Genomic DNA, 19834 nt, shown 5'->3' with positions numbered 1-19834 from the left:
CAAAAGAATTTGCACTCGTTGACGTTCGAAAGAATTCTTCACATCTTACTTCCCACTCATCACTAATGATTTAGAATCAGTTGATGTTATTTCACATTACCATTACGTAGACAATGAAATAAATAGGCTGAAACAAATTTTTAAACCAGAAATTGTAACATCAACAAACTTCCAATCTCACTCTCCACTATAACTACCAAACCGTAACCAAAACAAAAACAACAGCGCAACGAAATACGCGAAATGTAAACACTGCCGAAAGCTCACGATAAAGTGACTAGAATAATTAATATAATCAAACACAAATTATAAGCGTACAAACGAATGAAAATTTATAATCGTTTGCTGTATCCCTAAAGAACAACTGCTTCAAATATGAAACATATCCCCTTCGCAACAGCTAGTAGATACCTTTGATCGAAATGGTTAAACCAGTACGAAAGAAATAAATAATTTTGTCGAAGCTCATACACTCACAAATCACTTCACTTGTCGCTTCACTCTTTACTTCATCGTCTATATGCAATCAATTCACTTAGGGGTGCATTGAATTTGCAAATTGTGTTCACTTACACTAGAGGCACAAGTTCACTGCAAGTCGTATCTTCCTCGCAGCTACGAAAAACTTTCAATTCCTGCCAACAATTACACTACATACGTTGCCTGCCTTACTTGAAGAATGGATTCTCGTATTCCATTTTGGCACAAATGCATAAAAACTCTATAACAGTATACAAATAAAACCGGAGTTCGATCATCCACAACGGTCCGCCATATTTAGTAGCTCCCTTAGACAAGGCCGCACGGCGACTAAGAACCGGCTACTAAGATAGTAGCATACTAAGCTTAGTAGCCCTTACTAACGATCTATGAATACCATTTTGCTAGTATGCTACTACTTAGAACGCTACTTGGGCGTTAGTAGCTTACTAAGGAAACTATGAATACGGCCGAGTGAATCTACGTAAACGTTTAAGCAGATAAACGTGGAAAGCGCTAATAGATATAATTCGATCAATCCACTTTACATGCAAAAGATAGAGTACTTAAAGAGCAATAATGTAACCATGAAAATATTAGAGATATGGTAGCGGGATGGCTTTCGAAACTGCCGTCACTCGCAACAGATAAATGCGGCTGGAGTACCCGGAAAATTGCTCTCATCATGAACATCGTGGCTGAAAATTTCGCAGGAATTTCATCACCTAATTATGCCGAGAATAAGCCAATGTATTTTTTGAATAATGTTTTGAACTTTAATTATTTACTCCATATGCGATGAGGCTTGCCATATTATGATTTCTGGTAATGTATGGAGGCAGAGAATAGATTGAGAGGAGAAATTTTTGTAACGGTGCTTTATATGAGAAACTATGGTCGCAAAATACTTAGTATTAAGGGCCGAATGAATACTTATAATGCATGGTAGGTGGAGGACGGGGAGAGAGAGATTAGGATTTATTGACAGAATGAAAGATAGTAGGCCGTATAGTGATTAGAAGAGGCGAGTCTAAGATGGTCGTGGAGACTTCCGGAGTGATTCTATAATGCCCCTACATTAATCCAACCTACATTAATCGCTAGAATATTTGTGCACATATTCGACCTTTAAGATGACCTCTTGAGTATTTACCCTCTTATATACTTACCAATATAATGCTACGGGCAGTGAAACGGCTGAATGGTATTACGGGAAGAAAATATACTGTAATTCACGAAAAAGAAAAACCTTTACGAATAGTATAGACCCTCACTCGAGTCACGTGCACCTACGGGCATGTCCGCACGTAAACGGGTCACGGCGAGTACTCTCCTGGCGTTGCGATATACCTTTTTCCCGGTTACTTGCCCATCACTCTCCAATTGACGATTGCCGCGAGAGTAAAGGGACTCAGCTTCTGCACGCTACACACGACGGCCGGTGTCTCTCCATCTTCTGAACCACGATGCACCGCTGTCCCCCGCACACCTCACCTCCGCCGCATACTTGAATCAAAACTGCCGAAGGAGGAAATTTTGTGACAACCTCTAAGCTAAAACTCCATTACGTTCCATGTTTATGCCAACTACAGTTTGGAGGGCATATATGTCTTCCATCCGCATGAGTCACTTCTTTTCAAATTATTTTGTGCGGAATGTATAAAATGCTTATCTTCCGTGCTATGATTTAGAATCTCCTTTTTTTATTTCATGGGATGTATCTTTTACAAAATTCAAATATTTCCATACTTATTTATTATTATATATTTATTGTTATTATTTCCACAGGATGCCTCATTTTATCTTGCAGGTAACTTCTCCGTATGGATACTTATCATGCATGATACTTATTCATACATGCATGATAAATGATTTTGTCTTACGTTGTATCTTTTCTCACTGTCTCCACTATGTACGACTATTTCCCACCCCTTCTTCAAACGTGTGAAATCCTTCCCCACCCCTTTCTCAAATGTATAACGGTGATGCTTATTAAGTCAGTGTCTTGTACCAGATGATGGATCTGTGAGCCGAAACACATCGTACGCATTAAATTATTGGTGAAAAGTGCAATTACGATACTTTTTATTTAAATATGATTTTATCATTGATGATTGACTGTCAACTCATATGAGTTGACAGTCACATAGCATTGATCATTAATTTCCTTTCATGATTGTATATTAATTTTCAATGCCTACTGAATCCCGTCATATCTTTTCATTTAATTTCCTCAGTTATGTATCATCCACTGCATGTAGCCATTAGCTTCTTCGCGTGTTTCTGGTCAAAGCCTCCTACCAGAGAATAAGACACGAAATGACGTGTAATATCCTTATTTTCACTCTCTAGCTAAAATAATTACTTCTATACTTAATAAAATGTACAACACCGGATACTACCTTTAATTTCAATACTTGGTTAAACAGGTTCATACTATTTTAATTACATTCACTCTGAGGCAGTGGTGAGGAAGATTGCCCTATAATATAACTTTGATATTTAATTACATCTTTCGGGCTATTTTCGATGGCTTATTAAACATATCTTAAATTAATGCAAGCGGATACTTCTTGGCGCGCGTCTTTGCCATAAACCTAAAATATAAGAAATGGCGAATCCATGAACAAAAGAGGACCTTAATAGCCGATGGGTGGAAATTGCCAACACCACCATGATATCCTGCTTTCTCTGCGCAATTCATGGTAACATTCCTCGCTTCCGTAACAAAATTAAATGCGGGAATAATTGAATCGCTTAAAATTTAACGGTAAGTAAAATGTAATTTTAAAATCGTCAAAAACTTTAAATCAATAATAATAATTACGTTAGAGGATAATTTCAAACTGTGTTAGGCATGCGGGAATAGTTCGTGATTTTCCTAACGGGTAGGTATTTATTTGGGTTTACGGTCCCAATTTTTCCAGGGCATGTCTGTCATTGTCTTCAGGAGTAATTGAACTCCTACATTGAATTAGGTGTATTTTTTCTGGCAATCTACAAAGATTTTTTTTGAACTTTCCACCTTTTAAGGCATCGAATGACTACGTAGCAGTGTTACTCGTGACAAAATAAAGTAACATAAGGCATAACAGTATTTTTGAGTGGTAATGGACGCTAAATAAGTAATCGCTATTTCTGAAACCAAGTGAGTTGCATCTATGACTTAATCCTCGACTAATACTAAGGCATTGAATACGCGGAAGAAGGTCAAATCCCGCGGGTGTAAGTGCGGCTGGAATTGGTAAGGTATTTTCACAAGAAAAGAATCTTCCCTGTAAATTCCCTAGCCCTCGTTCTCCGGGCCAGAGATCATTTTTATCCTCATAAACAAAGGCCACAGGCTGCTACGGGTTGAGAGAAGAACGAAGACTTCAAAATCCACTTCCTTCCACCGAATTTGAAGAGAAATAACGCCACCACAACCAGAAAGAGAAAAAGGGGGAAGTCGTAGGATTCTCTCCATGGAAATTTAAGCGTTAATCAAATATTTAAACTCAAGAGGAAGGAAGCATTGGTTGGTTATTTTGAGAAGAGAACAGGGGCTGAGTTCATTCTCTCCGTCAAAGATGGAAGGGCGGGCTGGCTGGCAGGGTAATCACTCCGAATATTGAGGAAGGGTGGAAATGAAACGAGCTTCGGCAATGACCTACGCTAAAAATCTGGTATCAACTTATTTAAAAGGTAACGTTTAGGTCATATTGATTTCTCAGCGTCAAATATTTCTACCATAATCCCACTAAGTCCATTCTGGATGTCACTGATCAGTAAATTTTCTTTATAATAGGTTTCAATTACTCGCAGAACCTGAAATTGAATGGAATCCATTAATTTTAGATGGCATTAATTGTAGATCTCTATTCTTGATGAATTATCTTTGGCTTTCTCAGAATTAATATGCATGTTTGAAGAAAGATTTTTTGAGTCAACATTTAGCTCTACTTACTATCATCATAATAAGGCGACTTAAACTTTAATTATTTTTTTAACATTATACGTTTCTCAGCAGAAAAAATCTCCAAAAAATTTAAGCCCAGCATTTCACCCTACTTTTAGCGCATTTGAAAACTAACATATTGCAAAAATTGATAGAAAAGGAACGGCAGCTTCAATACACAGAAATACATTAATTCAGCAGATTATTAGGTAAGGCTATTATCGTATTGTGAATTAAGTATTGTGAGTAAATTCAGCAGATTATTAGGTAAGGCTATTATCGTATTGTGAATAAAGTATTGTGAGTACACTTCAAGAAATAGTAAGCGGGCGAGTCTTGGTGGGAATCTTTTATAGTTGGAGTTGAAGGTATAAAAACTTTACTTTTTTCATTAGGTGAATTATTCTGTCCAAACATGGTTCCGTTACAACGTAAAATTTGGCAAGGTGTTACGCTGTAACGAAACCATGATCTTACAAAATAAATAACCATAGCAAAAAGCAAAGTTTTTATTCCTTCAACTCCTACGATAAGAGTACACTTTCAATAAAAATAAATTTCAAGATGAAGTGCTTCCATTCAACGCTATTTGACTCTACTATTGCATGGTGGTGCTTTACGCAGTATGTAAACCTATAGAAATCCACTTGCAAGTATTCATCAAAACCCAGGGAACTCGACCCTAAAACTTGTCAGAATGGCTAATCAGTTCTCGAGTCCGTAGAACAAACTCGACACTCCCAGGAAGAAAGAAGGGATTAATCAAGAGAAAGGGAGACCAGAGAATAGCAAAAGACGGGTGAAATAAGTCCATGATAAATAGGTGAGAGAGGGATCTATTCGGGGGGAAAGAGTCCAGTGGTCCGCATCCACTCTCCCTCCGTCTACGACGCGAAAAAGAATCAATGATTCCGCTTGACGACTGCCTTCCCCGCCCACACGTTCTGCAAATATAAAATTCCGTTGGAAGTGCTCACGTGCGTTTCACTTTTTCACTCCCTGTAACATCCTCGTCCCTTGCTCAGCTATTCTCCATGGCGATCTACAAGGGTCAATGGGTCAACAATGTGCCGCAGAAAATATCAAAAAATCAAAGCATGCTCAGAGATATGGTTTGTCATACGATAATTTTTCAGGTAGCTCAAAGGCTCGGCAGGATTCCGCGTTAGTCTCGGGAAAAAGATCTATAAAAAATATGACGCTGAACTCATTCACCATTACAATACAAACGATGGTTTTTTTCAGGCATATTAATTGATTTTATGAATGAGGATCTACGAAAATCAAATTAGAATCATCCCTTTCGTTAAGAATAGAAGCTCTAAGATTTCTCAAGTGGTAGCTCGATAGCCCGAGCAATATATACTGCCATCTCTAATCTTCTGAACCAACCTTAACCCTGATAAGGGTTCGTGCTCATATCGGTGAGTCACCTTAGAGATCCTTTTACTTTCAAAAATCAAGCCCTATTTGAGGACGTAAGGAAAACGTCAGTGACATTTAGAATATGCCTCAGACGATTAACACTGTAGGTTGGAAGACCTTAATCCAGAATGTAGATTCGAATTTAAACCCGGTTAATAGCAATTTAACTGGATGGATTGGATCAAGACGTATTTGGAAGTGAATGAATTTTATTCCTTTCTTGATACATTAGCTGAGTAGCGAAATTATCCATCACAATTTCATGAAAAAATATTAAAATTAAGTTTTTGTTTTGGTGGTGTGTTCCTTTCAGTCTAAAGCATGGTCGTCCGAAATTCCCTCATTGAGAGCAATTATAATTTTTTTAATAATTCATTGAGGAAATAGAACTTCAAATGAAATTTCCTCGGTCATTATCATTACCATGAAAATTTTACATACCTTTTTTTACTGAGTTACAGTTTGCTGAACTGTCACAAATATTTTCAATTCTGTAGAGTTTTTGAGGGAAAAAGATTGTTGCGAATTAGTGTAACTTGAATTTAGCGTCGTTTGAATGTTGCAGATATTCCTTCGATAAAAGAAAGTTTCTATGACGCATACTGATGATTGAGTTCATAATTCATGAATTGTACTCCAGGAATAGATTGAAAAGTTTAATTCGTTCAGTTTAAAAGTGTGTATATCTGTCGACACAAATACGACAATAATCCATGCAGCATAGCAATAACTATCCATGAATAAAAATTGATAGTATTTTGTTAAAATAACAATAAGTATATCGGTATAGGCACATTTTAAAAAATTACATAATCTTTAGTTGTGGCTGTGATTAACGTATCACAATCACGTAAGTAAGGGTAGGGTGACAATGTCAAACGCCTCAAATACCAAATTTGCCACTATAGGCAGTTAACCTAATCATGGAAGTCTATATGAAGACATTCCTAGATATTCTATTGTAATAAATGTTATACAATGAAAGTAATATGTGATACTATGATTGTAATTTTATAATTCAACCATCGATATGTATATTCAAACGGATGCAATAAAAAATAATATCCCTAAAAAAAGTCTCTTTTTAATCTCCGTTCCGACATGCACCTCTCACTTGTCATCGAAATCACTACACGCGCGCATCAAAAGTTGGTGTATAATGATTTCCAAGGGCTTTGAAAATTTGTAATGGATGAATATTTTGGTCGGATTCATCCGGCTATCTTTTGACTGGGAACGCATCATTCATCAAAACACCTTATGAGGATTGGGCGAAGCTGTCAAAGCGTCGAGGAAACGATGCGCCGGTTGACAAGTGACGTATTCCAGAACGAGGATTGATCGCAACGGATCAGAGACAAATTCCAATGCCTCGCTCTGATAACTAACTTTCACTCGATCAAAAACCGAAAAGAAGATACATTGACGTACGTTACCAAAAATGAATTTTCTCACGCCTGTACTGTATTATTGACAATTTCGATAGAGTTTGATAAATGAATAGACCCGAATTTTATGTTTTCCGGTATTTCGTCTATTTCTCGAGCTATTCTCGACTAAATATCGAAGGGCTTTCGCTGATAAGTTCATGACGTCACTGACTCATTCCGAGCGGTTCACCGTTTCTCCGCTACTTCCCGCTCGTGCCCGTCTCACGTGAATAAGACTCTAATGAGCGATTCTTTCCGTACGGATCCGGTCTCTCTGAACAAATATGAAGGACCCAAATCTCCAGTGACGTCACTTATTCATGAATAGTTGGGGGCAATTTCCGCATTTTTTCATTTTAAAGTTATGAGAAAATGATTGTCTGAATAAGATTCTTTTCTTATCCCTTCTTATGATAAGTACATGACGTCACCGACTCTTGCCTAGCGGATCACCGGTCCTCCGCTATATCTTGATCCCAAGCATGCGTCTCACGTGGCTCTTTGTCATTAAGATTCTAATGAGCTTTTCTTTCTGTCAAGGGTTCAGTCTCTCTGAACGATGTAATGAACCAAATCTCCTGTTATGTAACTAACTCATGAAAAGTTAGTGACAAGAGTCAGATTTTATTTTTAAGTTATGAGAAGATGACTGAATGATGAAGAAATTTTTTCATCCAGATAGTTCGTGTGACTAAAGAAAAAGTATCACAATACTTATAATTTATTAACTTTATGTAGATAATTATCTAAATGAATATTATTCCCGCCTTATAAGCCCCACATTAGTACTTATTTCGCTGACAATTTAACTGTTAATTTGTAGCACTTTTTACATGCCTGATTACATTTGTTCTAATCTGATTCAGCACGCATCATAAAGAAACGTTGAAGTCGAAAAAGAGCGTAACATTTAACATCAATAAATTTAAATTCGTTTATTTTTAAAATATCAGAATAAGTAACATTTTCTTATGTTGCGTTCATCTTGGAAACATGATAACTTTGCAGAGTTAATATCGCCGTCATCACCTCTTTAACTTCGAACGCATTTCATCATTTGAAAATTCATCGGCTAAGTAAAATAAATTTGTGCGAACTTGATGACATTGGGTTCGAGTTCAAATGAAGTTTTTTTCTTGTGCAGAGGACATAATGATTACGCTGAAAAAGTTCACGAGATGCTGGGTTTGGAGAACAATGGGATGCCAATATTTGCCTCTGAACATTCTTCGCTGGCTGTGGGAATTTTGAGAGCCTTCACAATTTTCCAAATAAAATTTATTTGTACCTTCACTGAATAAACGTAAAAATCACCCATTCTCTATCATTTTCACTTTTCTCTTTACAGTGGGCGCAGTCCAACGAGAGGCACATTACCCTTAGGAAGCTCGACCTGGATGCATGCGGTGTTTACTCCTGCGAAGTGTCCATGGAGACGCCGATCTACACCAAACCATCGAACGAGATTCTCCTGACCGTCATACGTGAGTAGAAAAAATATTGGATGTAATTTTCGGCGTAGTCAGGACCATTGATTGACTTTTCGTGAACACATTAGAGTTCACGACAGAAATTGAGAGCAAGTACTTCCCTGAACCATTGCTTGCCAACTACGCAGTATCCCGCATCTACAGGCTTGTGTTATCGCAGTAATATCACTATATTTTATGATTCTTAGATTGGCACTGCTAGATTTCATGTTCGAGTTCTGCTATCTCATTTAAGAGTAATCATATTTTATTGACCAAGTGTATTTATCATCATTATAACTTTTTCTATATTTCATCCGTAATTTTTTTATATGTGGTGCCAGTGCCGTTGGTACAGGAGATTTAACTGGTCTTACTGCTATGCAGCCGAAATTTCCTATACACACGAAGGTTTTTCGCTGTATCCAGTTCCTTACTCAAAATTTGTGTTCAAAAACATTCATCAATGGAGAGGATCACCGTCAAACGACTTTTTGTGCCAGTAATTAAAAATGTATGGTTTTAACAAACGCCTTCCAACAGGAATATATTATGGAGTTTCAGATGAGAGTGATGAGTGCGGCCAAAGTCTTTTTTCTTTCGATTCCTAGACCAGAGCAGCGATTCTTATTTCGCAATGTAGTCATGTAACTACCGCGGTTTGGGCAAAATTCATGAAACTTATCATTTATCTGGTTTAAACTCTTTCTGATCCTAAGGTGTTAAATATCTGTTCTAATCTTCAAATTAAAAAGAAAAAAGGGGAAAAATGATAAAAGTTCCAGTATTTATGCAAGGAATTTAAAAACCTTATAAGAGAAATTTACAACTTGTACTCCGACGGAAATTACTCTTGAAGTAAATACTTCCTTCACTTAACAATGTGAATATCAGTAGTCAAGAAGAAAAGACGTAAGTAAAAACGACTTTAAATTAAAGTTAATAATATCTTTTTGTTGCAAAAACGAAGAGTAAAAATAATAAAAGCGTAAAGCAAAAGAGAGTGCGGAAAAGAGCGAGTGCTGTGACAAGTGTAGCACTGGATGGTGGGTCTTTCCAAACCCAGGATCGTCCCTTTTAAAGAGAACGCTACGGCCAGCCGCAGGGTTTTTTCGGGAAAGCACGTAGAGGACGACGAAGTGGGAAAGTTAACCAATTGGACCTCCATTCGGCCTCCCCCTCGCGTCCTCTTCAAACTCTCCATCTCTATATATTTCTCCCGCACACTGCACAGCCTCCTTTCTCGGAAACAATGCACTGTGGCGGTCCCTTCTGGCACACCACCGAACACCCCTGCTCCCAACCGCAAGAGTAAACCAACTTCCACTCCATTCACTTAACCCGCTCCTCTGTGGAATGCAAGAGTTTCAAAATAAAAGAATAAAAATAAGAAAGTTTGCTTCACATGTAATTCGAACTGCTGCGCTGCTTACAGGGGAAGACACTGTGGCCTGGCAAAGGTGCAAGTTTAAACCACCTGCCAGAGTCATAGCACATTCAAATCTCAACGCTCTGTCGCAAAAAGAGACTCAATATATCTCGAGGTTAAAAATAAAATTCATTGCATACGTACGTGCGCATGATATTGCAGTTTAAATTAAATAAAAGCATTTCCTATTCGGGAAGTTAACAAGATATACCTGTTCCTTTCCACGTTTTGGCAACCGTCAGGTTCTTCAATGCATTTGAATGTACACGATACCAATAATTTGAACAATTAGACTTGTAAAAGTTAGCATTAGATATAGAGTATAAAAATCAGTGACGTTATGGCAAAATTAGCAGTGCCGTAGCGCATTTCCCTTAGCTTCATTTTACAAGTGATACATTACTCCGTGTGTTTTTTAATCACATGTTATTACAAACATTTTATAATAAATAATTATTTTGGTTACGAATGTACATACTAGAAATTTTGAGGCACCAAAATTGATAAAGTGTTATTTAACTATTATGCCTTTTCTAACCAGTGCCGGAACGGCGTTCCTGGGCGTTCCGACTCCATGGCACCACTGTTAGGAATATAATGTAGTGATTAAATAGCATTAAAGGATTTCTTTTCCGCAAGTCAAATTTGGTGTCATTTGATATGTTTTGGAGAATAAATCTCGGGCTTTCATCCGGAAGAGGTATTCCATGGTCTCCGAAGTTTCGGGGGGAGTTTTTCTTTCTTTCCTTGGCTATCTGATGTCGGTGTAGGTTGACTAAAGACTAAAACTCAGATGTAAATGCGGAATTAAATGGAGGTTGCGGTTTTCGATTGGTTTCCATACTCTACTTAGGTTAAATTCTTTAAAAATCAAACTGCAATCATAAATATACTAATTTAGGCTACAATTAATTATGATAAAATTACTTATCTATTCATCGTATAATTTAAATAAATTGAACGTGAAGACGTGATTAATCTACGTGGAGTAGGCAAAATATGGGGAAGCTGCTATAAGGTGTTCATTTAATCTCTTCAGAATGTAATACTTGTAGCATACGATGATTTAATATTAGAATGCACTTGTGTGACCACGGTAGAACTATCTTAAAAATATGTCCTACGCCATGATCTAGATAAAGGAAGGTGATATTTCATTGTAATGTGAGTGAACAATGCAGCAAGTACTACATAAAAGTGGTATCTGCTTTAACCTAATCGTTGAAGTTATTCAAACTATCAACAATAATCCATTGAGAAACCTATTAGTTTTCCTAGAATGATCAATAAAAAGTAAGAGTTTATCAAATAAACTAAATGCGATGCAATTTAGTGCTAAATACATCAATTTACATATTTACAAAAAATTTAACAATAAAATGTTTACCAAAAGGAAAACGTGATGCAACTCATGAATTCTTGTTATCAACTTTTTCATTTAAATGTCATTTAATTCTATTGTTTATCAATAAAACTTATTTAACGAACAAGTTACATGCGTGTTTGGTTACATTCCCTTGCACTCTTTCTCGATCACATTCAAAAAATGCATTCATGACGACGTAGGAACAGGGGACGCAAAAGCATTCATGAAGTGATGTCGTTTACCCCTCCTTCCCCTTTAAAACACTCGAAAACGGCGCTGTAATATATCCGCGGTTTGGCAGGGTAGGAAGAAGTAGAGTCGCGTTTGCTAGTAAGTGCTTCCCCCACCCGCCAAGGCACCCTTTGAATCCTTTCACGTCTATTTTATTTTTCGGGCGTCGAGTGGAGGAGAAAAGCGACCCCGCGGCTGGAACAGGAGGGAATATGGGCCAGAGGTCCTAGGGGTCAAGGGGCACGGGTTGAGGGCTCATGAAAGGGCAAGCAAAACAATTGGAATGAAATGAGCCAAGCTGGTTGGGAAGTGGGCCCTCGAATTGGAGGGGTCCCTCTGAAGATAGTTCAAACACGCCTCGCAGCCGACGGCTGGGACAATAGCATTGTGCGGGCCTCTCCGAGGATAAGAGTGAGGGGATAGGGAAAATAGCCGCGGTGAAATGAAGAGGGCATAATCTCACGCTCCGGAAATGTTTCTGGCGTGAGACTAAGGGTACTATGTGACCCCGAGCGGTCCGTTTCCATGAAAATTCCTGCCAAGTTCCTAAAGCTTCCCACCCCCAGAAACTGCACACCAAACTGTAACAAATCGTTCGTTTTGGGCATGCTTACCAAAATTCATGCTATTTCCCCAACATTTTCTAATGCGAAAACACAATTCTTGGTTTCTAATCGCCTTAAATAAGAGAAGGGATTCCAATTTCTTGAAGCTTCCCTCACTATAAACCAAATACCAAAATGCTACAAATCGTTCGTTTTGAGGATGTCAGAAGCTACGGTATGCTATTTTGCTAAGCATGCTATTCCCAAGGTTTTTCTGATGCAAAAAGACTGACTCTCTGAAATCAAAGTTCACACCATCACTGCGAATTGATGACATAAATTACAGAATTTATTTTCACGTATCTTTCGCGCTTTTGAATGTTCTTTAACCATGCGAGGGATATAACTATCCAGGAGTACCAATACCCATAATCTAGCATAACATAGATGTAAAACTTGGCCATTGCCTCTTTTGTGATTAAGGTGATCACAAGGTCAGCATTTCATAATGCTGGGCTTCCAATCACCTTAATTAATACGGGCTCGCAAATCACAATACACTTAGAAGTAAAGTAAGTCATTTTCAACCGAATTTCGAAATGTGTTCTTTTATGATATGAATTGAAACAGTTATTGGCATAGTTAACGGAGAGAATTCCTTCACACAAAATTGAAACACGCCTCAATATCACTCAGCAGAACAATATTATATTCTGAGATGGCATTTCGAGAACGATAGTGAAGGAAAGAGAATTCTTACATAATGGGGAAGATCACCTTGATTACTCATGCTATATAATCATGCTATTTGCCGTGCGGCTCTACAATTGTAAGTTCAGGGAATACGTAGGTACAGCATATAGAGCACAAATATCATGGGGAGTCTACACATCCACCTCAGCAACATTCAATAGAATTCTTGATATTAAAATTATCAATTATATGAAATCCGGGAAGTAACAAAGGAAAATTCTACTCGGATAAAATTCGTAGAATCTATGAAAAATATAAATTTCCGAATAATGAATGCGTGATGAAAATTTTAAAAAGGTTAGGTCATATAGTCAAAGCATTAGCAACAGAAGTAATGCAGAGGTCTACATATATCATGTGCTAGTTAATGGGTCCAAGTTCTCCTGGATTGGTATATCCTTTAGCTGGGAAAAAAAGTACCCAGGAGCACGGTAGATATGAAAAATTTAATTCCATAATTTATGGCATGAATACGTAGTGACGGTGTGAACTTTGCTTTCAGAGAGGCAGTTTCACTCAATCTACCTTTATGTTCATGGCTATATTTAAATAATTCATTAAGTAAATTATTCACGGGTGACTGGGCTTTCATTACAGCCAACCGAGTCTTTCAGAGTTCATTGATCCATTTTTTTATGAAGAATCGACTATTTATCAATGAGTGTTGCTTCCTCATTTTTTTTTTAATCCAAGGATTATTGCGGTCTAATTCGTCTGATATAGCAAAATTTTTCCACTAAATGTGCTATTTCAATTGAAATAAAAAATAAAACTATTAATCATCTGGCAATAAAAAATACACAGGACACAAAAACACAATAGGATTAATGAAAACGTGATCCCAATAAATAACTCATAAAAAAAGAGTAGTTATAATAACTACTACGGAAACAGAACTAATTAAATTGGCAAATGAAAGAATGCTTTTTCAGCTTAAAATATTAATGATAGGATATTTAATAATATTTCTTATCATTCAGGTTTCCTTTTCAAGATTTTACCCCTTCACATTCAAGAATCATTCCGCGGAAGTTGGCGTCAAAAAGAAGTCGAGTATTTACCAATAATTTAAACAGAATTAAACAAAATCCTTAGATATTTGTTTTCCCCAGTGCTAATAAATTGTATTCTATATACAAAGAGAAATACATTTTTTCCATTATTGATACTCAAATCAATGCAAAGAGATAATAAATACCACTAAATTACTCCATAAATGAGAGGAAATCGTCAATAATTTATCCTTTAACATATATTAGAGCACGAAATCTCTTCTGCATACCTGTCTATGATGCCTGAAGTTAACATTGCACAAGCAATCTTGGCTAGAAAAATAAACAGAAAATATTCTGCTCACCAAGCTTGGATTACTTAAAACGAGGAACAGATATTTGACAGAGAAACACGTTATGGATACGACTGTAAATGACTAGTAACATTTCCTGGGCCCGGGAAATTCCAAAAATTTTAGCACCGTTCACGTCTTTTCTGAGGCGTATGAATTTCGTTGGAAGGGCTGAAAAATACAACCCTATATATACAGGTATAAAAAGACAGGATTCGGGTGGCGCCTCGCCAGAATGATAATGGCAAAAAAAGGAAGGAAAATGATCTCGGGACGACCGTTTTTGCGACGAAATATTTCTATATATACTGCTGAGTTACGTGCTCGCACTTCCTAAATATGGGCAGAGACGAGTCCCGTATAGGCAGGTACGTCCGGAAGTGCATCAAATGGATGGAGTAGGTCGCTCACATGGTCGTCATACGTGTCGCAGTCGCGGAGACCAGCGGAACGTCGGTGAGTAAAGGGAATCGCGTGGGCAGGGCGAGACGGGTGGCGTTGGTCTCTGTGGAAATGAGTCAGCAAAGCAGGAGACGTAATTGATGGAAATGGATTTCGATGTAGCGATGTCGAGCAAAGGGAGAGACACCGGCGAGGATATTTAATACATTTGATCCTCTTCTACTATTTCCTCGCCTTGAAGAACACCCTTTCTGTAGGTATCTCCACTTCTTTCATTCCGTTCATTTCGTTCTTCTCATTACGTACCTCATAGATATCTTACAATTAGACGTATTGTAGGCACAACTCTCTGTGAATGTCTGTCTGTTCTTAAATAGAAGTTTAAGACACAATATTTTTTACGTATAAGGTCATGATCAGGGTGGGTGGTAGATACGTGGGAGGAGCGCTTAGCTTATTATTGAAGGGTCCCGGATTAATTATCGTGTGAAGCATTGAAAACTAAAAGGTATCTCCGCTTCAAACTTCAATAACTCCAAAGTTATTGTTATTTTTATTATTTCCACTTCTTCCAGTTCATTTCGTTCCACGCGTCTCATATAAGTTTTAGAGGCATTGTAGCCTATTGATGAGCACTATACGTAGCCGTAAAAATTACTCATGCGGGTCGATAAATTATGTTCGTGTATTTTTATTCGACAATTCTAAGTGTAGAATAGCTATATTTATACGCCCGAGTTTACGGCTCGGTGAGTGAGTTAGACTCGTGAGAAGAGCGCTTGGCTGCTGAGCGAAGGGTACCGCATTCAATTCCCTGAGAAGTCTTCGGGAAACCTTAAAAATAAACCTCCGATGTGCCCAGGGAGAGGAAGTGCCCAAAGGAAATAAAACATAAGTATAAATAGATTTTAACTCCAAAATGAATCATCTCACATGAATGCTTTCCATAAATCTAGTATAAATATTAACTTTGGGGGAAATCCTGCTTTTGATTAACGGCTCTTCAATCATTTCATACAGAAAATATTATTTTATTTTTTAGCGTGAAACTGAATCGGGGGATAAATCCTTGAATCTCCACCTCCAATTCAACTTTTTAAGGCTTCAGTACCTTCTCCACTAATTACAACATCGCCGTATAAAAAATAGAAACGTAGACTGCAGAAAATAAATTTTGATATGATAAATACGAGTTGATCACTTGATAAAATTATCACAGTCGGACAAGCTATGAAAGGAAACAAAACTATGCAAATGAGCGCATCGGAAGAAGGTTGAAAATGTGCAAATGAAAAAGAGAGTGGAAGTCTTGGAACATGTTAAACACAGGGGAAAGATGAAATAAGTAATACTGAACTGTCCTTAAGTATATAATTATTGTATGTTTATCTCAGAGATTATGTATATGAAATTCATTTTTAATCACTGTTTTTCTCACTTACAGTAAATTATGATCGATTTTTACTTTAATATTAATTTATTTTATTTCACATTTTTTGCGTAGTCATGTCCAAAAAAATCTCTTTATGCCGCTTTTTGAAAACTCACTTTTTTATATTATTTCACCTCCTCCTGATTTAAGGTGAAACTCTTCCTAATTTAGTAATTTATAAAAAAACATAACCACAATCAAGCTCAATTCTGGACAGATATTTACATTTACTGATAAAACCGCAACCATAAAATCAACGGATAAACTGGATAGGAGTGGGAAAAAGTTAATTATGACTATGTGGCCAGTTTTCATGAATTCACCAATTATTATCAATCATCACCATTAAGAAGATTCTAAAATCCATAAAAATAATGGCATATCAACATACGAGTCTCTTTACAAATTAAACATATGAGATGACAATGACGTTGAGATAAAAAGCGCTTTACAACGCAAAATTCCAACAAATAGGGGAATAAACACCTTCATTCGGTAATCAACACCTTTTTTTACAGTTCAGGGACATTAAAATACGTAAAGGCTTGGCTGGAAAAAATTATAGGCTCGTTATACATTACTTGATTCAATTTTCATCTGATTTTATGACTAACATATCTGAAAGGTCTCTTTTTAAAGGCACTAAATCGTAAAAAATTCCCCACAAACTTCCGCGGGGCAATGTAATTATTACCACTTCACCTCACAATCACGGGCATTCGTGAATCCAAAATCATCGCAATCAAGTACCAGGGTAAAATCGAGAATAAATCTTTTATCTGACATGTTCATTCATTCCTTTGATAAACAAAAACAAGTTCAGCATTTCATTGATGAATGGATTTACGCGTCACATGATGCCACACCCAAAAAAATATTTCTTCGTTTGCATAATCAAGAAAGGCAAGACAGAATCAATTATCTCCGTACATTAAACAATATCACAGAAGCAGGCGTAGCGTGGGTGCTCTACTAATGTCAAACGAGCACGGCTTGTGGACGTGGGAGTAGGTATCTGACCTTTGACTCTTTTGACGATAAAAACCAGACATATTGGGAAAGTCATCCTAGATTCGTTCATTATTATCCCATTAAATACACTATTCAAGAGGGCACTCAATTTTCACCTTTCTACATGAATAATTTAAAGTAGTGACATTCTTCAAAGTATTTAGTCAAAGTCTTTACAGATTGATGACCTAATGAACTTTGAGAAAAGCTGTTAGGGAAGTTAAACTCTGTTAAAATGGTGCTTTTCAGTACAAGTAATACGACGAACAAAATCGTCATGTCTGAATCACCTTTTTTTTAGTTCATTATCCTCCATCAGAGAGCTCAAGCAAGATATTCGGATCAGTAATGTAACGGTAACCAAGACGGAAAGTGGCGTTGTTACGCAATTAAGTACCATATCATTATCAATCAGTGGGCACAAGTTCTCATGTGATAAATGGTTTAACACACTTTTTTATAGTGAAAACACCGGGATTCGGTAAATCTTGCAATTATGAGGAATGTTCCCACTATTTACCGAGAACATGTTTTCTTTATCCAACTTAATCTGGCCTAAATAATAATATTTAATATCATTATTTTTTTTCTTTTCTTGACCTTATTTAATATATAATATGGTATTTCCTGGAGTATAGGTCATTTATACAAAAGTTAGCAGCCAACGTTTCGATTTATTTTCTTAAATCATCTTCAGGGCTCTAAACTTTGAACATATTTATTTTTTTTTTTTAACTTTTGTATAAATAACCTATACTCCAGGAAATACCATATTATAATATTTAATATCTTTCTTTAGATGCATAAAAACTTTTCTCAACGCAGTTTTCCACTAGCAAGAGATAGGGTATTAATTTATCCTGCCATAAACCTGAAAATAGCTCACCAGATTATAATCGTTAAACTCTTTTCAAAACCTTAATGACGCTTAACGAACGATAATGTCCCTCATCCTATTGAAATGGCTTATTATTATTATTATATTATCTCATTTAGAGAATTATTATAGGTCAAACGGCACGTTGTTACAGAGGAAGTAATGCAATCGATATTGCCTATGGGAAATACTATACAAACTTTTGATGAGGTATTGAAAGTAAAACAAATAATCACCTTGAGGCGAAGATAAGAGGACAGAGCTCCATTCACACAAACACGACTCGTAATTCGACCCGAGAGAAAGGTTCAAGGAAAAACGGCGAGAGTAAACATCGGGCTATAATACACTTTGCCATGGCCTGAGGAAGTGAAAGTAGTCGCTCAGAAACTGAAAAAAGGCTCCATTTCTATCAGAAAACATAGAGAAATAATGCAGCACTATTTCTTTCAATGAAAAGGGCGATCAAGCTCTGAATGTCGCAATCTTTTGGAAGAAAGTTCACTGATTTTTATTTAATACTGAATGCGTGGCAACGGGTCAAATGAAAAGACATTCCTAATTGCCAATTTCAGTTCAATGCAATGTGCGTAACTACCATAGTGAGAAATTCGGTCAGTGCAATTTGTTTGCTATCGTAATTGATATTTGGACGATTCGCAAATTTAATCAGACAGCGAGTTAACGCTTAATATATTGAGATTGAATAGGCTTGAAATAAGACTGGAGAGAATAACTTTTTATACCACAGGGATCACCAACACAAAGCCACAGAAATCCCTTATAAAGTTCAGGTATCCCAAAATATTCTAACCGTAAAATTCTTCACGAGCCTCTCAGCTTTTTATAGGAGAATAAGGTGGTATAGGTAGTTATCCACATACCAGACTATCCAGACTAATTGCGCTGTAACAATAGCGTCACTATAGATGAATACGCGTTCACAACTAAAAATAAAATAGTTTAGTATACCTAATATATAAAAAATATAATATAGGTGATTCAGTGTTTATAAGGGTAAATATGCTAGCAAAAAGAACCAAATACAGGTTAAACTCTACATGCTATAAATATGATCAACCGTTCTTCACCACCTTGGAGCATGACAAAACAAGGTCTGTCACTGTGCACTATCAAGACTGTAGCTGTCATTAAATTTTTTTCTGCAACCACTTTAAGCAGATTTACGAAGCAAAAGAATTTTTTCCAAAAAATTGTGATTAAGATATACTTTTATGATTCTTCCATATCATAATTAATAAATTTTGCACTAATTTTGGATGATAGAATCAACTTTGCCAACTTGAGTGAATGAGAATCACAGCTTTAAAAAGTGAATAAATATTTTCTACTTAAATTCTGTAGATTAAAGCAATAAAACCAAAAAAGAATATCATTACACACACATTACACATTTTTTGAATAGATAATATCTTTGTATATCAGATGAAATAGCTAGGTATTCTAACTTGTATTGCAAACATAAAGATCAAAATATTTCGTGAAAATGTATACCATTTAAACAGAGCGGTGAAAAAAGCTAATTTTCGCTCACTAATGCTTCAAACGCAAAGGTTTAATCGTTGACTCAAATTTTCCTATTGCGCTAATTACGAATAAAATTTGATGCCAAAAAGTTCTCCAATATTTTAACTAGGGCCTACAACGAATTATTTTTCCTTTTTACTTCATGAAAGAATAG

General features: G+C 36.5%; 1 protein-coding gene across 1 annotated transcript in view; it reads left to right on the top strand.

Moving 5' to 3' along the window:
* LOC124157724 overlaps nucleotides 1-19834 on the top strand; it is a 472047-nt gene that overhangs the window by 288372 nt on the left and 163841 nt on the right. Inside the window, exon 3 of the mRNA XM_046532700.1 lies at nucleotides 8621-8756. Coding sequence (XP_046388656.1) covers nucleotides 8621-8756 — 136 coding nt within the window. The remainder of the gene's footprint in view (nucleotides 1-8620; nucleotides 8757-19834) is intronic.

This window comes from Ischnura elegans, chromosome 4 (genome assembly GCF_921293095.1).
Source record: "Ischnura elegans chromosome 4, ioIscEleg1.1, whole genome shotgun sequence".
NCBI lineage: Eukaryota > Metazoa > Arthropoda > Insecta > Odonata > Coenagrionidae > Ischnura > Ischnura elegans.
This window is presented reverse-complemented; position numbering and strand designations above follow the sequence as displayed.